The 26612-nt window shown below is 49.5% G+C and overlaps 1 protein-coding gene across 8 annotated transcripts in view; it reads left to right on the top strand.

The window, feature by feature from the left end:
- Nucleotides 1-26612, top strand: part of NPRL3 (NPR3 like, GATOR1 complex subunit) — a 60648-nt gene that overhangs the window by 12086 nt on the left and 21950 nt on the right. For 4 of the 8 annotated variants that reach the window (XR_010137699.1, XM_063717125.1, XM_054533246.2 and 1 more), the window contains exons 3-7: nucleotides 4021-4059; nucleotides 8543-8672; nucleotides 10370-10444; nucleotides 14935-15088; nucleotides 17188-17269. Coding sequence is in view for 7 of the 8 variants with exons in the window: in XM_063717125.1 (XP_063573195.1) it covers nucleotides 4021-4059; nucleotides 8543-8672; nucleotides 10370-10444; nucleotides 14935-15088; nucleotides 17188-17269 (480 nt within the window). In the remaining variant the exon portion in view is untranslated. The remainder of the gene's footprint in view (nucleotides 1-4020; nucleotides 4060-8542; nucleotides 8673-10369; nucleotides 10445-14934; nucleotides 15089-17187; nucleotides 17270-26612) is intronic. The other 4 variants (XM_024233295.3, XM_054533241.1, XM_054533245.2 and 1 more) reach the window with 2 other exon arrangements.

The raw sequence follows: 26612 nt of genomic DNA, 5'->3' as shown, positions 1-26612 counted from the left end.
ATGCCTGTAGTCCCAGCTACTCGGGAGGCTGAGGCAGGAGAATGGTGTGAACCCGGGAGGTGGAGCTTGCAGTGAGCCAAGATCGTGCCACTGCACTCCAGCCTGGGCGACAGTGAGACTCTGTCTCAAAAAAAAAAATTCACTTGCTCAGTTGCACTGGTCACATTTCAGGTGCTCAATGTCTACATGGAAATAGTGTCTACCATATTAAGTGGTTCAGATTTGGAATATTCCCATCACAGTAGAAAGTTCTGTTGGGGCCAGGAGCGGTAGCTCATGCCTGTAATCCCACTACTTTGGGTGTCCAAGGCGGGGGGATCACTTGAGGCCAGATGTTTGGGAACAGTCTGGACAACATGACGAAACCCCATCTCTACAAAAAATACAAAAATTAGCTGGGTTGGTGACCTGCGCCCGTAGTCCCAGCCACTGGGGAGGCTGAGGGAGAGGGTTGCTTGAGCCCAGGACGTGGAGCTTGCAGTGAGCCGAGATCATGCCGCTGTACTCCAGCCTGAGCCTTGAGTGACAGAGTGAGACCCTGTCTCAAAAATAAAATAAATAAAATAAATAAAAAAATTGGACAGTGCCGGCTTAGAGAGGGGGCTGGTTTTTTGAGGTGCATCATCAAGATATGGTTCAGGGCTGGGCGCGTTGGCCCATGCCTGTAATCACAGCACTTTGGGAGACTGAGGTGGGTAGATCGCTTGAGCTCAGGAGTTCAAGACCAGCATGGGTAGTATGATGAAGTCCTGTCTCTACCAAAAATACAAAAAATTAGCCTGGCGTGGTGGCACACGCCTGTGGTCTCAGCTACTCAGGAGGCTGAGGTGAGAGGATTGCTTGAGCCTGGGAGGCAGATCGCAGCAAGCCAAGATCACGCTGCTGCACTCCAACTTGGGTGACAGAGTGAGACCCCCTCTCAAAAACAATTTAAGATATGATTCAGGGTATATTTTTTATAATCCTTTTCTATAATTCAATTATGAGAAAAGAAAATGGATATTGTCCAGTGTCTCTAAGACTTGAAACCAAGGTCAGAAAAGATGTAGTGTTCCCTGGGTATTAGGGGCCGTGGTGCTCATGCTTAAATGTACCATGTGTCCCCACCACTGGCAGGGGCAGAAGCCATCAAGCCAGGTCTGAGAGATAGCCTGGTGTCCCTCAGAAAGGCTGGTGTGGGCATGTCCCTCTCTGTGTGGACACCGTCTTCCTGCTCCCTTCTTTGAAACTGCGAGCAGTGCTTAGGCCACTGCCTCAGAGAATGGGGAGCTAGAGGTTTAGAGAAGAATTGATTTCTTTCATTTTCAAAATGCTCTGAAATCATTATTATTATTATTATTAGTAGTAGTAGTAGTATTAGTATTTTGAGACGTAGTTTCATTCTTGTTGCCCAGGCTGGAGTGCAGTGGCACAATCTCGTCACTACAACCTCTGCCTCCCAGGTTCAAGCGATTCTCCTGCCTCAGCCTCCCAAAGTGCTGGGATTACAGGTGTGAGCCACTGCGCCCAGCCTAATTTTTTTTTTTTTTTAAGAGAGGGTTTCTCCATGTTGGCCAGGCTGGTCTCGAACTCAGCTTGGTCAACATGGAGAACCCTGACCTCAGATGATTGAACTCCTGGGCTTAAGTGATCCTCCAACCTTGGCCTCCCAATGTTCTGGGATTACATGCATGAGCCCCCTCACCCAGCTACCATCTCTACCCTTTAATTCTCAGGTGACATCTTGGGGAATCAGGTGGCACTGCTACTGTCCTCAGGCTTGGCCACTTTTGTAGCAGTGGAGTGGCTGCACTTGGGCCTAGGCCAGATGGGGTCCTTGGCCAGGCAGGCACTCTCTGGCTCACGACATATAGGTCCTCCCACCAGGCACACATGAGGCTCTGCCAGGGCCTCTCTTGATAGGTTTACCTCTATTAGCTTGTGTTTTTAGAGCCCTACACTGATGTGTTAGAAAGATGCCCTCTCTTTTCTGTAGCTGAGGTTGACACACAAGAAAGCGGGTAGGCATTTTTGTCTCTATGCTTGGGCATTTCCCCCTGCCCAGCCATCGCATCCATGCTGCAGGGCAGTGTACAGGGACAAGCGCAGGTTCAGGGTTCCAAGTTTGACTCTCGCTTTGTAGCCTACAGTGTGTGATCTTGGGCACATTCCTTAGAATGAGCCTTAGTTCCACTGTTTTCTGTAAGATGCCTGAGGGTGGTGAGTTGCGTTCACCTCTTCCTCCCAGATCAGGATGTCGTAGAACCATCCTTGTCTCTGAGTGTTAGCTGATGGCCCTGCCTCCCTCAGAGGGGCAGACGCAAGTCTGTAAAATGCTCCTGTCAGGAAATGGAGCATTGCTGGACTCGGAAGCCCTCTGTGCTTACTCCTTTTCCTCTGGAGCAAAGGGGCTGCATTGTGACTTGTCTAGTTGTAGGAGACAGAGCTTACAGTCAGGCTCCAGCTTCGAGGATTCTGACTTCTTGGGTGATCTTGGGAAAGTCCGTGAAACATCTTAATGCTTTCATACTATACAACCTGAGGAGTTTGGCAGCTGCTGAGGAAAGAGATCACTTCTGTGGATCTTTGGCAGAGCTCCCACACTGTTTCCACTCCTGGATTCAGGTCTCCTTTCTCTTTCCAGAATACACGGAAAAGCAGTATGTCCCAGAACTCAAATCCCTGCAAAGGAAAATAAAGTTTTTTTTTTTTTTTTTTTTTGAGACAGAGTTTCACTCTGTCGCCCAAGGCTGGAGTGCAGTGGTATGATCTCGGCTCACTGAAACCTCACCTCTGGGGTTCAAGCGATTCTCCTGCCTTAGCCTCCCGAGTAGCTGGGATTACAGGCATCCACCACCAAGCCCAGCTAATTTTTTCTTTTTAAGTAGAGACAGGGTTTCGCCATGTTGGCCAGGCTGGTCTCGAACTCCTGACCTCAAGTGATCCACCCACCTCGGCCTCCCAAAGTGCTAGGATTACAGGCGTGAGCCACCGTGCCTAGCCAGAAAGTAGACTCCTAAACTGTTTCTAAAAATCTCAACTCAGGTAATACAGAAGCCCACGTTTTCTGACAAATATATATGGATCCACCATGACGACTTTATTGCTCCAGGCAGAGGCTTAGGGAAGTCAGGCGTGCTGGCAGTCACAGTATCTCAAGAATTGGAGCTGGTGAAATTCATATGACACGCTATAGTCTTCAGAAGGCTTTTGCCTCTGGGAGTCTTATGTGATCCTCTGTAGGCGATTTCTTGTCATGCAGATGAGAAAACTTTTACCACAAAGATTAGTTTTAGGCTGGGTGCGGTGGCTCACGCCTGTAATCCCAGTACTTTTGGAGGCCGAGGCAGGAGGATTGCTTGACCCCAGGGGTATGAGACCAGCCTGGGTAACATTGTGAGACCCTGTCTCTTTTGAAGAAAAAAAAGAAAAAAGGAAAAAGAAAAGAAAGAAAAGATGAGATACTTCTGCACAGGCGTCCAGCTAATACATATGGTGCTTGGTCTGACCCAGCTCTGCCAGCCTTGTGCTTACTTCTGAAAAATGACTTTCGTTCCTGCCCAGCCCATACTTCTGTGTGAGAATTTGACCTTTAGTGAGAAAACCCCATGGTAAGCGTTGAGCGTGGGGAGTTTGTGATCCTGTTTCTCAGCGTGGGGAGTGTGTGATCTGTTTCTCAGCGTGGGGAGTGTGTGACCCTGTTTCTCAGCATGGGGAGTGTGCGATCTGTTTCTCAGCGTGGGGAGTGTGTGACCCTGTTTCTCAGCATGGGGAGTGTGTGATCTGTTTCTCAGCGTGGGGAGTGTGTGACCCTGTTTCTCAGCGTGGGGAGTGTGTGATCTGTTTCTCAGCGTGGGGAGTGTGTGATCCTGTTTCTTGTCTGGTAAGTTGCTTAGTTGTGATGCTCAACAGTTAATGCTTAATGGTGGCACTTCTGCTAGACTTTCATGCAGTTTTTATAAAATAGCCTTGTAACTTTTCATGGTTTTTAAAAAAGTGATATGTTTTTGTTTGGTCTTGATGGTCCTGTTCCCATTTCAGCGAGCCATGTCCTCCAACCGATGAGCAATTGGTTGCAGGGTAAGACCGAGACCTCTCCACCGTCTTTCTGTCTTGATTCCGGCTGCCTTCTCTTCTTGTAATTGTGCTTAATTCCTGATTCCCCTCCATGTTGAAGAGTGACTGATGAGGCACACAGGCGTGGACCTCACTGCCCCAGTTCCCCCACGAACGCCCAGACTTCCCACCACCCCCGCTTTTTCTCCACCCAGTCATTTAGCTATTTCACATTACCTGAGAGGCCAAGGCATGGCTGGCTGGCACCAGGGAGACTTCTGGGACCAGGCATGTCACACAAACCTCCTCTTCCTCCAGGTAGGCACAAGTAGTCCTGTGAGGGTGGTGGGCAAGCAGGAGTGGACTCTGTCATCTCCCTAGTCCACTGCCGCCCTAGAGAGACCTATGACTGTTGCTCCTTGTTTTTATTTTTTGAGGGGTTTTGTGGGGGCCTCTCCCAAGGGTTGGGCATTAAGTGTGATGCTCAGGCCTAGATGCTGTTGAGTGTGCTTAATAGAGGCAGAAATGTTCTCATGGAATTGATATGGTGCTTGTCCAAGAGGGCATGGATGAAGTGCGACTCTTCCATTCCCCTTGACAGTGCATCTCCTCTGGGCCTTGGAGGTACACACAGTGTCTGTGAGCTTCCAGCAAGGAGGTGGGTGGGGTGAGCAGAGTTGAGCTCCCCTCCAGGATGTCTTTCCATCCCTTTAGGTGGGTGGGGGGAGCAGAGATGAGCTCCCTTCCAGGATGTCTTTCCATCCCTTTTTTTGCCCAAGCTAGAGAGCAAGCCCTGCTCCAGAATAGCTCGGCAGTGATAGAAGGTCCTGGCTTGTTTTCTGGCTGGGCTGGTTCATCTTCCTGCTCCAGAATAGCTTGGCAGTGATGGAAGGTCCTGGCCTGTTTTCTGGTTGGGCTGGTTCATCTTCCTGCTCCAGAATAGCTTGGCAGTCACAGAAGATCCTGGCCTGTTTTCTGGCTGAGCTGGTTCATCTTCCTGCTCCAGAATAGCTTGGCAGTCACAGAAGATCTTGGCCTGTTTTCTGGCTGGGCTGGTTCATCTTCCTAAACATGTTTTTCTTGAATTTCCAGGTTATTCCAGGAATCTTCAGTTTTTGTAACAGATGTTTTATTGTGCTGCAGTACATTTATTAGGCCTTTCACCATCAAAATGAGGGAAAAGGATTTTTATAAATGTTGGAAGCCAATAAAACAAAACAACACTTGTTTATGGTTCAGTTTGCTGTTTATAAGTTTTGCCCCACCCCCAATCTCATGAATATAACTCTGTCTTTATGCGTATTACATTACCAGACACACTATATAAAGTATAAAGCCAGATGGGTGCAGTGGCTCATGCTTGTAATCCCAGCACTTTGGGGGGTGCAGTGGCTCATGCCTGTAATCCCAGCACTTTGGGAGGCCGAGGCGGGCAGATCATGAGGTCAGGAGGTTGAGACCAGCCTGGCCAACGTGGTGAAACCCCGTCTATACTAAAAAATATGAAAAATTAGCCGGGCGTGGTGGCGCGCGCCTGTAATCCCAGCTATTTGGGAGGCTGAGGCAGTAGAATCACTTGAACCCAGGAGGCGGAGGTTTCAGTGAGCTGAGATTGTGCCATTACACTCCAGCCTGGGCGACAGAGCAAGACTCCATCTCAAGGGGGAAAAAAAAAGGCCGCTTAATTGTTTTGTCATGGGGCCGGGCGTGGTGGCTCACGCCTGTCATCCCAGCACTTTGGGAGACCAAGGCAGGTGGATCACCTGAGTTCAGGAGTTCGAGACCAGCCTGACCAACATGGTGATACCCCGTCTCTACCAAAAATACAAAAATCAGCTGGGCGTTGTGGCAGGCGCCTGTAATCCCAGCTACTCAGGAGGCTGAGGCAGGAGAATCGCTTGAACTCGGGAGGCGGAGGTTGCAGTGAGCCGAGATTACGCCATTGCACTCCAGCCTGGGTGACAAGAGCAAGATTTCGTCTCAAAAAAAAAAAAAAAAGTGTTTTGTCATTATATGTGTGTAATATTAAGGTGTGGGGAGTAGATTTCTCTGTGGCCAGATTTGCTCAGATAAACAGGATGGCTAACTGCCACCCTGCTGGCTGCTTCAGAGGGCTCCATGAACAGCCACTAAGTCAATGTGACTTTTTTTTTGAGATGGAGTTTCGCTCTGTCACCCAGGCTGGAGCGCAGTGGCACGATCTCCACTCACTGCAACCTCTGCCGCCCAGGTTCAAGTGATTCTCCTGCCTCAGCCTCCCGACTAGCTGGGACAACAGGCTTCACTGCGCCCGGCTAACTTTTGTATTTTTAGTAGAGACGGGGTTTCATCATGTTGGCCATGCTGGTCTCGAACTCCTGACCTCAGGTGATCCACCCGCTTCAGCCTCCCAAAGTGCTGGGATTACAGGTGTGAGCCACCATGCTTGGCCCAATGTGCCTTTTTACTTCAGCTCACAGATTTCCAGTTGGCCGTCTCTGCAGACCCTGGCCTCTATCAGGGAAAGAGTCTTTTATTTGGCTGTTGTGAGGGCACCTTGAAGTTTAGGTATTTTTAAATGTGAACTGGGCTACCACTGCTTGCCTCTGAAAATCCCAGGGACCATCTCACAGCCAAACTAAATTTGGTCCCTGGACTGGTGCCTGAGGGCTGAGGCTGAGACATGGCTGTGACTCTTTATGACAGAGCAGCAGTTTTTAGTGGAGATTTTGGGCTGTCAGAGCAAGGGACCTTTCTGGAGTGGTGGTGGTTATTTTTCTGTTATCTCTGTGTCCCCTGAGTCACTGGGTGGCAGAGTGGAGGGGCACTGTTTAGATAGGATGTGAGGTGTTGGCCCTGGGTCAGTTGCTAGAGCAGAAGTGTTTGGTGGCGTTTTAATACCTCAAACCCTCCTTCAACATTACCATGTTCCACAGATGGGAGTTATAGAACAGAGTGAGCCATTTAGGGTTTTTGAAGAAAGCGTATTATGCCTGTGGTGTAAGGCACTTGAATCCTCCATCTCTGCAGGAGAGACCTGCAGTGGGCTGCTGAGGACCTGGCTGTGGGTCCTGCATTTCCCAGGATATCTCTAACAAGATTGATTTCAGAACGTCCAACTGCAACCTGACTGGGTTGAGAGGCTATTTCCAAATGGCACAAATAGGTTTGACCAAACCCTGGTATGTGGTTTGTTTGTGGGTCTAGGACGACTTTGGATGGTTAGAGGGTCGTGCCAGTTCAGGAGGAAGGCTGGAAAACAGCGTGAGCCCCACGGCCCATGATAGACTTGGAAAGAATCCTGTAGCTACTTGCCATTTGCTATTACAGAGCTGAGCTACAGTGCAGTTCAAAGCAGACCTTCCTTTTTCATCACAACATGGAGGAGTTATTAGTCTCTCCCACCCCTTCACCAAGAGGGCCTCCGGGGAAGAAGCATGACCAGGTTTGCGCACTAGAATGTCTGTCCTCAGTGGTCTCTTCTAGGACCTTAGGGGTCTCCCTGCCCAGGGGCAGAGTATGGCCCTGGGGAGGCTGGAGCTGCCTTCCCCAAGAGAGTGTACCCTCCTGACCTAGATATTAGATATATTTTTCCTGGGTGGAGAGATATGCATGGGACTTCTCTCTCTTCTGGGTCCAGATCAGAGGCAGTACATTTGTGTTTCTAGAGCGGAGGCCCTCAGAGCCCTGGGCTCTGAGATAAGAGTCAGCACCACCCACAGCACCCCTGCAGGTGACACTCCCCTAACCGGATCTCCCCAGGCAGGAGGCATCAGCATTGCCAGTAAGGAGACGTAAGGGCACAGACGACCTTGAAAAGGGGAAAAAGGGAAAAGGGACGGCCTCCCTCCCACACCACAGCTGCTCCCACTTCTCCATAGCACCCAGTCGTGTGCCACCCGGTGTTTCTGCCATTTGGAAATAGCTGTGATCACAGTGGGCTTGCACTTCTTGCACAAAGTTTCTTCCCTGATAAAAACTGGAAACTTTAAGCGTTCGGGATAAGGGAGCGGATGGGCAGCCATGCTATGAGGAAGGAAGTCAGTGCTCTGCACGCATCCCTGTGCACTGTCCCCTTGCCCTCCACGAGACTCTGTGGGTGAAGGGCCTGGGTCCTGGGAGTTGAAGGTGCAGCACAGCAAACCTGAGTGTAACTGGGAGAGGCCCCTCTGCCTGTGAACCTTAAAGGGCAGCTCCGCAGGGCAGTGCCGGCTCCAGCTGATCCTCCCTTTGAAAGCAAACTGCAACTGTTTCTCTCCTGAATTTAATAGAGCATGCCAAAAAATGACAGCATGTGCCTTCAGTCTGTGCTTCTCTTGCCTTTTACCTTGTAATTCTGGTGATCTTACATCCATAACCTCTGGGATTGCTACAGAAGGGCAACTGTTAGTAGCTTCCACCAGCGGTCGGGGCAGAGCAACTCCATGAAGGTGCAGTTTACTGAGACCCTTCTGCTCTGGGGCCAGCAGGGCATGGTGCTGTGGTACTTTGTTAACTTATTTTTATTCTACCTCTCTTAAATTTTAAGGTTTTCAGATGTTATTCTGGCAACAATTTTGGCAACCAAGTCTGAAATGTGTGGCCAAAAATTTGAACTGAAGATTGATAATGTGCGATTTGTTGGGCACCCAACACTGCTACAGCATGCTCTGGGGCAGGTATGGCTCTCCCTGGGCAGGTGTGGCTTCCCCCCTGAGCAGGTACAGACCCTCTGGGTAGGTGTGGCTCTCCCTGGGCAGGTGGGGCTCCCCCTGGGTAGATGTGGCTTCCCCTGGGCAGATGTGGCTTCCCCTGGGCAGGTACAGACCTTCTGGGCAGGTGTGGCTCCCCCTGGGCAGGTGTGGCTTCCCCTGGACAGATGTGTCTGTCCTTGGGCAGGTGGGGTTCTCCCTGGGCACGCACAGACCCTCTGGGCAGATGTGGCTCTCCCTGGGCCGGCAGGCCTGGTCCATTCTGGCTCTGGGGGGCTCAGAACTGAGGCTGACACTAGCTCTGGTGAAGGTAACTACTGGGCAGGAGACCTGATTAGACACTTGCTATGAACTGTGCATCTTTATAAACCCAGAGAGTCCAGTGGAAAAAGAGACAGGTGTTCTTGCCCCTGAAGACAGGTGCTTCAGTCCCTGTCCCTAGCTTTTATAGTCTGCCTTCTAGGTCTCTACTGACTGTGGCCCTCCCCTTCATATATAGGATGTCTGTTTCCAGGGGAGGCCAAGATAATGAGTTAACTAGCATCTGTCAAACCCTTGAATTTTCTACAATGTGGTGCAAGCATTTCCTCTTATTTATTACAAGACACTGTAGTAGCTAATATTAGTATTATTTAGCACTTATTTTTCTGCTAAACCCTCTCTATGTGTTCTCTGATGAATAGGTATCATAGCACTGAGGAATTCATCTTGTTAGCAGGATGAAAGGAACTTGTACACCAGAGCCTGCCAGTCAACTCTCTGCATACAGGCAGGATCAGTGACGGCATTACTCAGATTCTGAGGGGTCGAACACAGTAACGTAGGATTTAGCTACATTTATACAGATCCAGCAATTCTGGGAGGTTCTGTGGTGTTATTCGTGAAGCTCCATGGAAGAAGGTTCTGAGGCGGTTGATGAGCCTGGCCCCCTGTACCGCACCCTCCCTTCTCATCACAGCCCCCACTGCTGGGGCACAGTCCCCTACCTGTAGGCAATGAAGGGGAGAGTTGGCAGCCTGCCCGCGGTCACACCCCGTAGACAGCAGTGGCAGTCAGGGGTAGGGGATGGGTGCCACGGCAGCCTGGGTCCCCAAGTCTCCCTGGTGGCAGAACTTGTAGTTGGCTTTGAAGAGTTCCCTCGTGCCCCTTGGAATGCTTCCCTTGAGTGCCCTGGTCCTTGTGAAGCTGGCTGGATGCCAGAACCGGGAGCACAGAGATTAGGACTTGCTGGCCTGCCTCACCTGGGCCCTGCTCAGGGCTTGGCTGTCCCTGAACATCGTCCTGTCCCTCAATTGTTCTGAGTATGCATCATACTTAGCAGATACAGCCTGGATGGATGCAGGCGGACACGCGAAGGCAGTGGGGGTGTGGGTCTGGGTCCTCCACCCATTTATGCGCCTCTCCATCTCGTCCCCTGTGGGCATTGTCAGCTCACTTCTGTTAGCGGGGGGGTGGGGGGGTCAGAGCACTGACCTTCCCACTCTTGTCATAGTTGTGACTTTGTCCATGCAGTAGGCACGCCTCCAGAGCAAAGGCATTCATTGCTTTTCCAAGACCTTGGTGCTGTATTCTGGGGACTTTTGCCATGCCTGAAGTAGAATAGCTCTAAAACAGCTTTCCTTAGAAAGTCGTCTCAATTAATTAGAATTATGCATCTTTTACAGGTCTCCAAAACAGATCCTTCCCCGAAGAGGGAAGCACCTACTATGATTCTTTTTAATGTGGTGTTTGCACTGAGGGTGAGTGTTTATATAAATGGTTAAGATCAGGGAGTGGGGCCAGGGGAGAAGCAGCTCTTTTTTCCAACGAGCGTGTCATTGACTCGGAGCTTGGACTGCAGTGGGCATAGTGCTGGCCCCTCCTGGGGTGCTGGCAGATTGCACTTCATTGTTTACCCCTTTTTGTTTTGGTAAAATACATATAACACTATTTTATCATTTTGAAGTCTATGCTTCAGTGGCATCTGGTACATTCATGTTGTATAACCATCACCACTATCTAGATCCAGAACACTTTCACCACCCCAGAAGGAAACCCCATACCCATTTGCAATTATTCTCTTTTTTTTTTTTGAGACAGAATCTCGCTGTGTCACCCAGGCTGGAGTGTGGTAGCTCAATCTTGGCTCAGTGCAACCCCTGCCTCCCAAGCTCAATTAGGTCTCCTGCCTCAGCCTCCCGAGTAGCTGGGATTACAGGCGTGCGCCACCATGCCAGCTAATTTTTGTATTTTTAGTAGACATGGGGGTCGCGCCATGTTGGCCAGGCTGGTCTTGAACTCGTAACCTCAGGTGATCCACCCACCTTGGCCTCCCAGACTGCTGGGATTACAGGCGTGAGCCACTGTGCCCCGCCCCTGCTAATTTTTGTATTTTTTGTAGAGATGAGTTTTCACCTTATTGCCCTGGCTGATCTTGAACTCCTGGGCTCGAATGATCTTCCCTCCTTGGCTGCCCAAAGTGCTGGGATTCCAGGTGTGAGCCACTATGCCCAGCTGGAGCTTAATTTTTAAGACAGGCCTGCCTTGTTGATAAATAAGGAACTACAAATTAAAACAAAATGATTTGTTAATGGCTCCTGGGGTATAGGGTTCTGGGAGAAGTTCTTCACTTTCTGCTTGATACACTTTTGTAGTATTTGCATTTTCATAGCATCTTTGTATTTCTTACCTAATTACATAATATAAAGAGCCACAAAGAAAAATGAATTAAGTAAAAAAACAAGCAAATGAATAAACAAAATCCATGACGAATGTTGTCCACCTGTCAACACGGATAACCCCTGTGGGACAGTTGATGAAACGCAGCCACAGCCCCACCCAGGATGCTGTAGGCAGGCCCTCACCTCAGGGAACAGTGTTTGCAGGATGCTGTAGGCAGGCCTCACCTCGGGGAACAGTGTTTGACAGCAGAGCATATGATGCCCTTAGATCTAGCAGTCCCACTGTTAGGAATATTATCAAGAAAACAAGCAGCTTTTACAACTGCGTGAAGATTTCCCCCCCTCGGCTTGTTCTCAGCAAGAATAAGGATTTTTATAACAATAATTAAACTGGAGATAATCATAGTGTGTAGTAGTTGGGGAATGATTAAACAATGTGGTGATTATTATACACTGGCCATCCTCTTGCCGTTGAGGGTGAGAAATGGAGATCCGACCAGAACCTGGAGAAGTATGGATTGATTATGGACAGGTAAAAGCAACCGGAGCTGAGCACAATGGCTTACGCCTGTAATCCCAGCACTTTGGGAGGCCGAAGCGGGCGGATCACCTGAGATCAGGAGTTTGAGACCAGCCAGACCAGCCTGACCAGCATGGAGATACCCCGTCTCTACTAAAAAATACAAAATTAGCCAGGTGTGGATGCCTGTAATCCCAGCTACTCAGGAGGCTGAGGCAGTAGAGTCGCTTGAATCCGGGAGGCGGAGGTTGCAGTGAGCTGAGATCGCACCATTGTACTCCATTCTGGGCAACAAGAGCGAAACTCCATCTCAAAAAAAAAAGGCAACAGGAAACAAGATAGTCTAGGACTTCAGCTGGCCGTGATATTGACGAGTAGGAGAAATTTTGATAATGTAAAGAGTTTGTATTTTTTGGGTGGACAAGTCTTTCTTTTTAAAATATACACTTTTGTCATTTTAAATATATATTCTTTCTTTTTAAAATATACACTTTTGTCATTTTAAATATATATTCTTTCTTTTTAAAATATACACTTTTGTCCAGGCACAGTGGCTCACTCCTGTATTCCTAGCACTTCGGGAGGCCAAGGTGGGTGGATCACTTGAGCCCAGGAGTTTGACACCAGCCTGGGCAACATAGCGAAACCCCGTCTCTGCAAAAAATACAAAAATTAGCCAGGCATGATGATGTGCGCCTGTAGTCCCAGCTACCTGGGAGGCTGAGGTGGGAGGATCACCTGAGCCTGGAAGGTCAAGGTGGCAGTGAGCAGTGATCATGCCGCTGCACTCCAGCTTGGGCAACAGAGTGAGACTCTGTCTTAAAAAAAAAAAAAAAAAGAAATACACTTTTTTTTTTTTTTTTTTTTTACTTTGAAAAATTTTAAACCCTGAACTAGAGAGAGCAGACTGACAAACCTTATATGCCTGTCTCAGGTGCCTTTAAACCCTGGCTCCATATATTTCCTTCCCTCTCTTTTCAAGGCAAGTCCCAGACCTGATGTCTGTTCATCCCTACATACTTCAGAAGATATCTGTATAAAATTTGGGCACTTAATTTTCGGCCATGCTACCCTTTGTACATCTGAAAAAATTTACTGTAATAAGTTGGCATCACCTAGTACCTGGTCCATTGAAGCTTCTCCTGATTGCTAAAGCCTTTTCACAGCTGGACTGTCTGAACCAAGATGGAAACCCAGCCCAGCTAGTGCATGTGGTGTCTTTATGTCTCTGCCAATCCAGAGGTCTCCCCTCCCTTTGTTCCATCAAATGTTCCACATTTGGATTAATCTCATTGTGCAGTCAGACTTGCTCTCTGTCCCTGTATTTCCTGCAAACTAGAAGTTAACTCTGAAGGCTTGGTTCTATTTAGGTACAAGTTTTGGGGTTGAGAAAGTCTCATGGGTGATGCCTTAAACTTCATGCCACTTTATGTTGTGTATGGTGAAAATATGGTGTTTCTAAGAGTTCCCCTTAGTGCTGGCACACCCTAGGTGTTAGCTTTCTCAGCATGTCTGTCACTCCATGTCCGGCCTTTGCAAACCGGACATGCTGGGACACCCCATGAGTGCAGGTCGCTGAGCGTCACTGGGGACTACACCACCTTGTATGTCTGGAAAGGTCAAGCATATGGGCCCTGGACATCCAACTCATGGACACTGTTGTGCCTCAGCTGAATAATCACATATCCAGGATCATTCTCCTCCTCCTCGCTTTGCTCGTGGAAGTATTGGTACACAGATTCTTCTTCTAAGTGGGTATTTTGTTTTGAGGCAATTGTATACACCCCATATGTCAGCCCTCTGGTCCCAAGGACACTGTTGAGGGGATGCCCTTGACATGGAGGAGGTCTGCTGCCCAGTGGTGGGTACGGCATGGGAGCAACAGTCAGTCCTTTCTCTGGCAAGGGATGCTGCCTTGTAAGTCCATCCAGGTGTGAGTTCTGTTTGTGAACTTGGGATCTGATGAGAATATAGAGAATTTCTTCAGCTCCAGGTGAAGAACGTGTTTACTGTCTGGGTCAGGCTTTGTCCCTGAAGCCTGGCTGTGAACACTTTGGGCATGGCCTTCCCTCTCAGATAAACAGGAGGGGGAGGCAGCACCAGAGGTTGTAATCAGCAGTACCATTCACCCCTTTCCCTTGTCCCACCTCCACCCCCACAGGATGATTCAGCAGTCCTGTTGGCCTCCAGAAGCACTGAGTCATGGCTGGCCCAGTTATCTGCTCCCTCAGGTGTTTTCACAGATCCCCACAGCTGCATGCCTCCGCCCTTGGCTTGGGCAGATGTGCTTGCCTGGCTGACTGTGGTCCCTGATAGGTTCCAGAGGGTCGAGGGCCCCTCTTGTTCCTGAGAGTCTCCTGCACTATCCTTTGACCCAGTCATCATGGTTGCAGAAGGAGCGCTTGGGCAGAGATATGGGCCTGGAGCCTGCTGGTTTTCTTGTTAACCAGTGCCACTTCTGCTGGGAAGAGCTTCTCATCCTTCAGGACCAAAAGTATTCAGTGAACAATTGGCCTGGTGCCTCTGTTTTTGTACCGTGCATCCCTGTAGTAACGTGACCTGTTGTGACAGAATTCTTACAAATTGTAGACTGGTTGTGCCTACCAGTAGTCAGCAGTATAGTGGTGACCACAGACACTACCAGGGTCTTTGTTCAGGGCAGGTTCAGTTCTCAGTTTGTTACAGGGCTCACTAATTTCCTCCATTCAGTCCTTGGTGAGGGAGGCAGCATTGTTGTTCTTTCATAAGAACAACAATGCCCCCTTAGGGCACCCAGGCATTTCCAGAGCCATCTCTGTTACTATTCAGGCAGCCACTCCCAAGAATAGAGCATGGGGGCTGACAGCCCACATGTCTATGGATGGGCCCTGGAGGGGACTCAGGAAATGAGCAGCAGTGGCCTCTGCAAAGGAGCCTGGGGGAAAGGAGTAGAGACGCTTTCTTTCATGATTTGAGTTTTTGCTGTGTACCTGTATTAGCTCCATTTAAACTGTGTCCAGCTGTGTCCCTGTGCACACGTTTGAGTCTGTGTATGGTCTCTCTGCTGCAGGCCAATGCAGACCCGTCAGTGATAAACTGTCTGCATAACCTGTCCCGTCGTATCGCCACCGTGCTGCAGCACGAGGAGCGCCGCTGCCAGTACCTCACCCGGGAGGCTAAGCTGATCCTGGCGCTCCAGGATGAGGTGTCCGCCATGGCTGATGGTGAGTGCAGCAGGGTGTGATGGGCACGGGTCTGGGCTGGCTGGTGGCCTGTCTGCAGCGCAGGCCTCTGTGGAGGGGCTGTCATTCAGTGTGAATGGCACAGGTGTTGGCGGGGCCTCACCCACCCCAACACCAGCAGAGCAGTCAGGAGCTTGCAAGCATCGGCTTTTGGTGAGCCGGGCATTGAGAATGAAGGCCTCACAACAGCTTCGCAAGGCAGGGTCCGTGATCATCCCCATTTTGCAGATGTGGAAACTAAAGCTCAGAGAAGTTAGATGATCTTCACACTGGGCTGATTGTGCCTGTGGGGGCACAGGAAGACTCCCAAGGGGCACGTTTGTAGATGAATTTTCCTGGATGGATGTGTTGAAATAGATTTCCCGACCAGAAATGTTCTTTCTTCCCACACACTGCTGCATGATCACTGTTCACATAGGTGAGGCAGCTCTGCCTAGCCCTGGTCCTGTTGGACATGTTGAAGAAACTATTATTACTCCCTGGGGCAGGAGAGGGCGTCGGAAATATCCAGCTGGTGAGGTGGACAGTTTCCAGTTCTTTGCTTTCAGCCAGATTGAAGGAGGACCTAATTGGGTTATCAGCTAACCAATTATTAAAAATAATTTTTGCAGACAGAATACTGAGTGTTTTTTGGCCTGCTGTAAAGATTTCAAAACATAAAGAGACACCTGTAACAAACTCTCCTTCTCCATTTTCTTTGGCCAGCACCTCTATAACAAAAGAGAGAATTAGGAACAAAACTAAAGTCAGACCTAGTTGTTATAGCAATAAGTAAAATTAGTTATTGACATGAATGAACAATAATAAAAGAACAGCCTCTCTGACTCAGGTGCATCTTCAGTACAGATTTACTTGTGGCTGGCTGCGGTGGCTCATGCCTGTAATCCCAGCACTTAGGGAGGCCGAGGCGGGTAGATTGCTTGAGCTCAGGAATTCAGGATCAGTGTGGGCAACAGGGTGAAATCCTGCCTCTACCGAAAAAACCCAAAAATTAGCCGGGCATGGTCATATGTGCCCGTAGTTTCAGCTACTCGGGATGCTGAGGTGGGAGAATCACCTGAGCCCTGGGAGGCGGAGGTTGCAGTGTGCTGAGATTGCACCACTGCACTCCAGCAGGGGCGAGAGTGAGATCCTGTCTCAAAAAAAAAATAAAAATAAATAAAAATAAAATAAATTTTGACAGGTAATTGTCAAATATGTAAAGTTTTTCTTTTGTTTTTTCGTCTGTCGCCCAGGCTGGAGTGCAGTGGTATGATCTCTGCTCACTGCAACCTCCACCTCCTGGGTTCACGCCATTCTCCTGCCTCAACCTCCCAAGTAGCTGGGATTACAGGCGCCCGCCACCACGCCCAGCTAATTTTTTGTATTTTTAGTAGGGACGGGGTTTTCACCGTGTTAGCCAGAATGGTCTTGATCTCCTGACCTCGTGATCTGCCTGCCTCAGCCTCCCAAAGTGCTGGGATTACAGGCGTGAGCCACCGCGCCCAGCTACCTGTCAAAATTTATAATATGTTTCTGTTTTGGCCAATTATGTACTAATTATAATTGTGATAATAACAATCCAAAAGTTTTGTTTTTTTAAACATTATCTTTTTAGAGTCTGTGACTTTATCACAGGAAGTAAAAAGGAATTTTAAGTCTATATATATATATTTTTAGAAATTTATGAAAAAGGATGAATAAAAGACTTTTTGGCTGGACGTGGTGGCTCACACCTGTAATCCCAGCACTTTGGGAGGTCGAGGTGGGAGGACCACTTGAGCCCAGGAGTTTGAGACCAGCCTGGGCCACATAGCGAGACTCCATCTCTACAAAAAATTTTAAAATTAGCAGGTCTAGGCCGGGTGTGGTGGCTCATGCTTATAATCCCAGCAGTTTGGGAGGCCAAGGTGGGTGGATCACTTGAGGACAGGAGTTCGAGACCAGCCTGGCCAACATGGTGAATACCTGTCTCTACTAAAAATACAAAAAAATTAGCCAGACATGGTGGCGGGCGCCTGTAATCCCAGCTACTTGGGAGGCTGAGGCAGGAGAATCGCTTGAACCCAGGAGCTGTAAATCTTGTGTTGTGATTCTTGTAGGAAATGAAGGTCCTCAGTCCCCATTCCATCACATCCTACCCAAGTGCAAGCTGGCCAGGGACCTCAAGGAAGCTTACGACAGGTAAGACAGGTGGGTGTGCTTATTAACCTCCTTCTTATGGGCCAGCCTGCCTGGGCCTGAGGAGCAGCGTCAACAGGTAGGGCTCCCCGGTACTGACCACTGTTCTCCTGGGGTGTGAGCATCAGGGTTCCCTGAGGTTAGGGCCGGAGAGGACTGGGAAGGGATGGTCAGGTGGCTGCTCTTGAAAGAAGTGACCTTGGTGGCCGTTTTTTTTGTTTATTTTTTTATTTCTATTTCTGTTTATTTCTTTTTTTTGAGACGGAGTTTTGCTCTTGTTGCCCAGGCTAGAGTGCGGTGGCGCGATCTCGGCTCATAGCAACCTCCGCCTCCTGGGTTCAAGAGATTCTCCTGCCTCAGCCTCCTGAGTAGCTGGGATTACAGGCATGTGCCAGCACACCTGGCTAATTTTGTATTTTTAGTAGAGACAGGGTTTCTCCATGTTGGTCAGGCTTGTCTCAAACTCCCGGCTTCAGGTGATCCGCCCGCCTCGGCCTCCCAAAGTGTTGGGATTACTGGCGTGAGCCACCGTGCCTGGCTGTGGCTGTTTTTTAAATGCCAGCCCCTTTGCTGAGTAGCATGCACTCTGCTGGAACCACCACCTCCAGACTCCTCTTAAAACAGAAAACGAGCCCGAAGTTATACATGAGAGTCCGAAAGTGTTTTTAAATCAAACAGATGCAAAATGACATTTTACTGAGCATGACGCAACACCAAGTTCTGGGCCCACCTTCACTAGGTGGGTGTCACTGACTCCAGTCACTCATGAGGAAATTGAGGCTCAGTGGGTGGAGCTGGGGCCAGCTGTCTCCTCCTCACTCTGAGTTGGGGTTTGCGACACTGACTGTGTGAGGGCAGCAAGCCTTGAGGATACCATGAAAACTTCACAGTTCTGATTATATTGGCTGAGCATCACCTTTATTAAATGTGGACAAGCAGGCCGGGCGTGGTGACTCACGCCTGTAATCCCAGCATTTTGGGAGGCTGAGGGGCAGATTTCTTGAGGTCAGAAGTGCAAGATCAGCCTGAACAACAATGTGAGATCCCATTTCTACAAAAAGTTTTTTAAAAATATCTGAGTGTGGTGGCACAAGCGTAGTCTCAGCTACTCAGGAGGCTGAGGTGGGAGGGTCACTTAAGCCTAGGAAATCAAGATTACAGTGAGCCATGGTTGTACCATTGTACTCTGGCCCCAGCAACAGAGCCAGACCGCATATCAAAAAAAAAAACAGGCCGGGTGCGGTGGCTCACACCTGTGATCCCAGCACTTTGCCAGGCCAAGGCAGGTGGATCACGAGGTTAGGAGTTCGAGACCAGCCTGGCTAACATGGTGAAACCTCATCTGTACTAAAAATATAAAAAATTAGCCGGGCACGGTGGTGCATGCCTGTAGTCCCAGCTACTCAGGAGGCTGAGGCAGAAGAATCGCTTAAATCTGGGAGGCAGAGGTTGCAGTGAGCTGAGATTGCGCCACTGCACTCCAGCCTGGGTGACACAGCTAGACTTCATCTCAAAAATAATAATAATAATAAAAATTTTAAAAAGTAAAAGAACAAATAAATAAAATTTAAAAAATACTTTTTAATTCTTTCTTTGGCTGCCTAGTGAGCCGCAACTGCCCCCACCATTGAGTTTGTTCCAGCCTTCCAGTGCTAACCATTTACCTGTGTTATTTTGTATGTGCGCCTCTGTATCTATAAGATAAATTCCTAAAGGCATTACTAATGGGGAAAATGGCATTTGTAATGTTGTGTTTCCTTCTCAGGGGTTTGTACCTCTGTCCCACCAGCAACACATGAGATGCCTCTTCCCCCGAGCTTTGCCAACATCGAGTCTCGTGAAATTGTGGATCTTAACCAGTATAATGGGGGGGAATGGGATCTCTGTGTAGCTTTGTTGTAATGCATTGATGCGTCTCTTCACATGTTTAAACCACCTGTCTTTTCTGTGAGCTTGCTGCTCAGATCCCTTGTTCGTTCTTCTATTGGGAAATATAAGTCCTTAAATATAGGAGAGTGATTTGTCTTTTGTGATATAAGTTGCAACTAGCATTTGTTTGTCTCTTGGTGACCCTGGAGACTGAGCCTCCTCAGGTGTGAGAGAACATCAGCCCTTGCCAGGTGATTGCTTTGTTTTCTGGCCCCTTCTGTGTTGGAGAATGGGACCTTTGTGGTCATGTAGTCTGACCCTGTCTTTTATTCATTGTTATCACACTGATGTTTTCTCTGTGTTGAGAGAATTACTACCCTCTGCTTTTGAATTGCCTGGTATCCAGTCACTTCCTTGGAAATTGTTCCCTTATTCTGAGTGTATGCCTCAACTCGGATTAGATTACAAGCAAAAATCAGGCTAACTTGGAATTAAAATAAAAACCAAGCTGGTGCGGTGGTGTGCTCCTGTAGTCCCATCTCACAGGTGAGGCCAAGGTTGGGGGATCACTTGAGCCCAGGAGTTTGAGCTTGTAGTGCTCTATGCTGGTGTCTGAATAGCCACTGTACTCCAGCCCCAGCAACATGGTGAGACCCTGTGTCTTAAAAATTTGTTTAAATAAAAACCAAACCATTGACTTTATATTTCTTTTTCTTTTTCTTTTTTCTTTTTTTTTTTTGAGACAGAATATCCTTCTGTCGCCCAGGCTGGAGTGCATTGTTCTGCCTCAGCCTCCTGAGTAGCTGGGACTACAGGTGCACGCCACCACGCCCGGCTAATTTTTGTATTTTTAGTAGAGATGGGGTTTCACCATATTGGCCAGGCTGGTCTCGAACTCCTGACCTTGTAGATCCGCCCGGCTTGGCCTCCCAAAGTGCTGGGATTACAGGCATGAGCCACCGTGCCTGGCCCATTGACTTTATATTTCTAAAGGAAGAATGGACTATGATTTCTTAGGTTTGAATTGTGCTGGAAAGTTGAAAGGAGACAAAACCTTGGACTGCCTGTTGTGTGATCTGCAGGCTGCGGAGTAGCTCAGAACTTGAGGCAACCCAGCGCCACCTAGTGGATATTAAAGGAGGACAGGAATCTGAGTTTTGGTGAAAAAGGCTCCTAAGCTGTTGTTCAGCACGTAGCGTTCTTTCCTGACCTACGCATATTGTTAGTGCCCAGGATCGATTTCCTCCATCCAGACTCCCACCCTAACAGTCTTGGGTCCTGGAGCTTGCCCCAGGGATGCTGGAGCTGTGTTTCTCTGGCAGGAGTCCAGGCAGTAGTATCCTCCCTGTACCCCATCCTTGTCTGGCACTGGCATGGCTCTGCAGCCACCCAGGAGCCCCTCTGGGCTGTGGCCTCTCCTCTGTCCTCATCCCATCAGGTCCATGGTTGGCCTTGAGGGTCTGGTCTGCTGCTGCTCACTCTTCTGCACTGAGAAGAGGAGACTGAATTTCCATTACTGATCAGGTGACCTAGGACACAGAGCGCCCTTTCTCCTGATGGTGACTTACTGCCAGATCTGAGGGAATCTCAGAACAGAACTGAAAGACCAGAAGCTGTGAGATTAATGAGGTTGGAGATTGGGGTGGGATTTTTCAAAGGAATTGTTCCTGGTTCTTTTTTTTTTTTTTTAATTTAAGACAGGGTCTCACTCTATTGCCAAGCTGGAGCGCAATCTTGGCTCACTGCAACATCTGTCTCCCAGGGTCAGGTGATCCTCCCATCTCAGCCTCCCAAGTAGCTGGGACTATAGGCACATGCCACCATGCCTGATAAGTTTTTGTATTTTTTTGTGGAAATGGGATTTTGCCATGTTGCCCTGGCTGATCTTGAATTCCTGGACTCAAGCAATCTACCCGCCTTAGCCTCCCAAAGTGCTGGGATTATAGGCGTGAGCCACCATGCCCAGCCCCCAGTTGCTATTTTATTTATTTATTTATTTGAGACGGAGTCTTGCTTTGTCACCCAGGCTGGTGTGCAATGTCACGATCTCAGTTCACTGCAACCTCTGTCTCCCGGGCTTAAGCGATTCTCCTGCCTCAGCCTCCTGAGCAGCTGAGATTACGGCGCCTGCCACCACGCCCGACTAATTTTTGTATTTTTAGTAGAGATGGAGTTTCACCATGTTGGCCAGGCTGGTCTTGAACTCCTGACCTCGTGATCTGCCAACCTCGGCCTCCCAAAGTGCTAGGACTACAGGCATGAGCCACCACGTCCAGTCCCCAGTTGCTATTTTAATTAAAGCTGGGGTTATGGTGTGGCTGAATAGCCTGGTGGCCCTGTCCTGCAGGACCTAACATCTGTGAATATAGGCTTGGAATGTGAATTGCTCAGGAGGCCACCCCAACACTTGTGCCAGACCTAGCACTTGTGTCTCCTTGTGGATCCCAGTGGCCCTCAGTGACAGCATGTCACTCATTCATATGACCATTGAGTTCTGTCTCCCAGGAGGGCAGGGATGTCTCTTCATTTTCTGCAACACAGCCCCTACACTCAGCCTGTGGAGGAGCATAGCTCATCCACTAGGGGTCGATGGAATGTGTGGGTGGGAATAACAGCAGTGTAGATTCCATGGAGTGTGAAGAAGTGATTTGCTGAGTGGGTCTCCGAGTTAACAGGACCTGTGGTGGGGAGTGATGTCCAGGGTCTGGCTGGGTAGGTGGCACTTGGTGCAGAGCCTTGCACTGCAAACTGTTGAGAGCAGGGTTGGTCCCATGGACGCTCTGTGAATATCCTGAGAGTTGTAGTCCCCATTTCCATAAAAACACACCTATATATAAACTTTCGTTTGAAATTTCAAGGTAGGCTGTTTGGAACCCACATAGATCTTTTGGGTTATGCAGCATCCCACTACTTATGGTAGGAAGCCAGGCCCATCCGTGGGACCAGAGGATGCACAGGTTTGCGGGATAGCTTCACAGGTCCTGTCCAGTTCTGAGGTTAGGAATGGATGCTTTCTCAGATGCTAAAAGCTGAGGGGACTAGACTAAGCTTGTGCACATTTCTGTCTTGGAGATGAACGGCGAGAGTGTGTTTGAAGCCAGTCATTCCCTTTTGCATAGTCATTGTCAGGATGCAGGGCTTTGGCTGGGGCACCTATCTCCTGTCACAGACTGGGCTGGGCCCTCTTGGCTGGCCCAGAGCTGTGTGAGGGGCTGGATAAGCCTTGAGGAGGACAGTGTTTTCCTGCAGAGTGTTTTCAGACCAAACCATTAAACACCTTGCAAACAGAAGTGCAAGCTCGGCAGGAGCCCTTTCAGGGCCCAAACCCTGCCTGTGCTAAGGGCTCTTGTCTTAAAGCTGCAGACTTAAAAACAGGGACAAACCTTTCTCTTCCCTCTTCTTAACAGACTTCAGTGCAGCTCCTGGCTTACCCTCTTGCTGTGGGGGATTTACAGGCTGGAGGTTGGGCCGGCACATTTCCAGAGCAGTCATCCCTCTGACATGTTCAGGGAATTTGCCCAGGTCTGCCATGGCCTTTGGGGCACTCCTGGTGGCAGCACTTGTCACCGCTCTAGGGAGCTGGGTTAGTTCATAAAGTAGCACCAGCCTCAGTGCAGAGTGCTCTGAGGGAGAAAGCAGCAGGTGGGTGAGCTGATGCTTGGGAAAATGGAGTAAAGTCCACGCGGAAGTTAGAGGAACCAACACGGCGTGTCTCTGCCAGAGGAGAGGGCCCCATGCCATTGTACAAACCAGACCGAATGACTGCGGCTCCAAGGACAGCTGACATGGTGAGGGCAGCAGAGATGACCAAGCCGGGAAGTCACTAGAAGAACCTTCATGTGTTCTCCCTCCTGCCCTCATTTTCCATACCCATAGCTGGAACTTGTTCCTGGCTTTCCATGAGGTGTATTCCAAGCCCCTGTTCCTTTCCCTATAACTCTCTCCAGTTTCTAATGCTCCATACAATTTGATTACAATTATGTGTCTTTTTTTTTAAACATTAATTTCAATTTTTTTTGAGACAGGGTCTCGCTCTGTCACCCAGGCTGGAGTGCAATGGCACGATCTTGGCTCACTGCAACCTCCGCCTCCTGGGTTCAAGTGATTCTCCTGCCTCAGCCTCCCAAGTAGCTGGGATTACAGGCACCTGCCACCACACCGGGCTAATTTTTTTTTTTTTTTTTTTTTTTTTGAGATGGAGTTTCACTTTTGTTGCCCAGGCTGGAGTGCAATGACACGATCTCGGCTCCACTGTAACCTCTGCCTCCCGGGTTCAAGTGATTCTCCTGCCTCAGCCTCCCAAGTAGCTGGGATTACAGGCACCTGCCACCACACCTGGCTATTTTTTTTTTTTTTTTTTGAGGTGCAGTTTCACTTTTGTTGCCCAGGCTGGAGTGCAATGGCACGATCTTGGCTCCACTGCAACCTCCGCCTCCCAGGTTCAAGTGATTTTCCTGCCTCAGCCTCCTGAGTAGCAGGGATTACAGGCGTGCGCCACTGTGCCTGGCTAATTTTGTATTTTTAGTAGAGACAGGGTTTCTCCATGTTGGTCACACTGGTCTCAGGCTCCCGACCTCAGGTGATCTGCCCACCTCGGCCTACCAAAGTGCTGGGATTACAGGCGTGAGCCACCGCACCTGGCCAATGTGTCTTTTTAAAAAATTTTAATTTCAATTTTTTTGAGACAGGGTCTTGCTCTGTCACCCAGGCTAGAGTGCAATGGTGCGATCTCAGCTCACTGCAGCCTCCACCTCCTGGGTTGAAGTGATTCTCCTGCCTCAGCCTCCCAAGTAGCTGTGATTACAGGTGCCTGTCACCACACCTGGCTAATTTTGTATTTTATTTTATTTTTTTTTTGAGATGGAGTTTCACTCTTGTTGCCCAGGCTGGAGTACAATGGCACGATCTCAGCTCACTGCAACCTCCACCTCCGCCTCCACCTCCCGGGTTCAAGCGATTTTCCTGCCTCAGCCTTCCAAGTAGCTGGGATTACAGGCATGCGCCACCACGCCCGGCTAATTTTATACTTTACTAGTAGAGACGGGGTTTCTCCCTGTTGGTCAGTCTGGTCTCAAACTCCTGACCTCAGGTGATCCGCCTGCCTCAGCCTCCCAAAGTGCTGGGATTACAGGTGTGAGCCACCGCACCTGGCCTAATTTTTGTATTTTTAGTAGAGACGGGGTTTAACCATGTTGGCCAGGCTGGTGTCAAACTCCTGACCTTAGGTGATCCGCCCGCGTCAGCCTCCCAAAGTGCGGGGATTACAGGTGTGAGCCACGGCACCCGGCCTAATTTTTGTATTTTTAGTAGAGACAGGGTTTAACCATGTTGGCCAGGCTGGTCTCGAACTCCTGACCTCAGGTGATCCACCCGCCTCAGCCTCCCAAAGTGCTGGGATTATAGGTGTGAGCCACTGCGCCTGGCCTAATTTTTGTATTTTTAGTAGAGACGGGGTTTAATCATGTTGGCCAGGCTGGTCTCGAACTCCTGACCTCAGGTGATCCACCTGCCTCGGCCTCCCACAGTGCTGGGATTACAGGTGTGAGCCACGGCACCCGGCCTAATTTTTGTATTTTTAGTAGAGACAGGGTTTCACCATGTTGGCCAGGGTGGTCTTGAACTCCTGACCTCAAGTGATCGGCCTGCCTTGGCCTCCCAGGTTTTGGGATTACAGGCGTGAGCCGCCACGCCCGGCCAATTATGTGTCTGTCTAGATGCTGCTGAGTGAAGCCCCCAGCATGCAGAGCAGCCAAGTTGTTTTCTTCCCTGCTGCACTCCAAGTACCTAAACTGGTGCTGGGAGCCACAGCACATGTCATAAGGCCTCACTGTGCTCCTATGTGGAACAAAGACAGCTACACTTGAAACAATAGGAGCCTCCGTATCTGATTCTGTGGTGTCCCAACAGCCACTTTGAGCTGCATCCTACATAGGACAGAAACAGAAAGGCCTTGGGTGGGTGCGGTGGCTCACGCCTGTAATCCCAGCACTTTGAAAAGCCAAGGTGGGAGGATCGACTGAGCCCAGGAGTTTGAGACCAGCCTGGGCAACATAGTGAGACCCCCTCTCTACAAAAAAAAAATAATAATAATAATAATCACCCAGGCGTGATGTTGCACGTCTGTAGTCCCAGTTACTTGGGAGGTTGTCTTGAGCCCAGGAGATCAAGGCTGCAGTGAGCGGAGATGGCGCCACTGCACTCCAGCCTGAGCAACAGTGAGACCCTGTCTCAGAAAAAAGAAAAAAAAAATAGACCTTTTATTTCCAGTGGCCCTCCTTTCTGACCCAGATGGTGGCAGCACAGTGCATGGGGCCACCTCTCGCTTGCCCTTCCCTCCCTGTTGCATACGGATGCCAAGATCCTAGCTATTGCTTACTCAAGTTGAGTAACCTGGATCCCCTGGACAAATCTCTCCCGGTGTGATCTTTAATTCCCTAGAGGCTGGGACATTTCTCAAGGTTTGATACGAGTTTTTCACCCTGCAAAGACCCTGACCAAAGAGAGGTAAGGTTCTGGGAGCCTCTGTCTGCTCTGACATACTTGGTTAGCGTGCAGTTCTGGAAGAAGCTGAGACTGCTGCCCTCCTCTGGGACCCTGGGGCCATGGTGTTCTCTCAGCACCCATATTGACGTGTCCTGAGAGATGTCAGAGGGACCGTTTGTACCTTCTGGCCTGGGGCAGCCAGAAGTCTGGCCAAGCCTCCCGGACTTAGCCGGATGTGGGTGTGTTGGCCTGTCCTGCCAGCTGGGAGCTGAGAATAGCAGAATAGGGTCAGGGGGTGATGGGAAAAGCACTAGTTGGCTGCTCTCCTGGGCAGTGGGGCAGTGAACAGAGGAAACATGATGCGGGGAAGGTGCTGTAGAAATGGGCAGTTTGGAGAAGAACTTGTGTGTGTTTTGTTCCTATTTTAGAACTGGTGTCATTGTGAGGCTTCACAGGCTGCGTTCCCTGTGCAGGACACAAGGAAGGTGCCAGCCACTTCGAGTGGCCAGGCCTTGACAAGAGTGGGTGGAGATCCCCCGCCTGTTGCCTGGAGCCCCTGGGGATGCGGTGAAGGCCAGCTGCAGACAGCTTTGCTTGAGCAGTTGCATCTCCTCTGCGTCATAGAACAAGTGCTGTTGGCTCTTATTTAAGGCAAGGGCGCTTTGTGGTGAGCGGTGGAGTGGGGTGGGGCCCTGGCTTCTCCATCAGGGAGTTTTAGAAGCTCCTGGTGAAAACAACTCCTTCCTTGTTTTGTGTGGTTCCCCCAGGGGATGACGTGGGTTGCATCCCCACTGTGGAGCCTGTTCTTGGGGCAGGGCTTCCTAGGAAAGACAGTGCACGCAGGGAGGGCAGTGTGTTCCTTGGCTTCATTCAGGAAATGCAGCTCCGTGCCTATGTGCCTGACAACGTTTTACAATGTGTAGAGAGCAGAGAATGAAACCCACAAGCCCCCCTCCTCAGGAGTGAGTTCTGGTTGGGGAGACAGCATTAGGCA

The sequence above is a fragment of the Pongo abelii genome, chromosome 18 (genome assembly GCF_028885655.2).
Source record: "Pongo abelii isolate AG06213 chromosome 18, NHGRI_mPonAbe1-v2.0_pri, whole genome shotgun sequence".
Taxonomy (NCBI): domain Eukaryota; kingdom Metazoa; phylum Chordata; class Mammalia; order Primates; family Hominidae; genus Pongo; species Pongo abelii.
The sequence above is the reverse complement of the archived record's forward strand: the minus strand, read 5'-3'. Positions and strand labels throughout refer to the sequence as shown.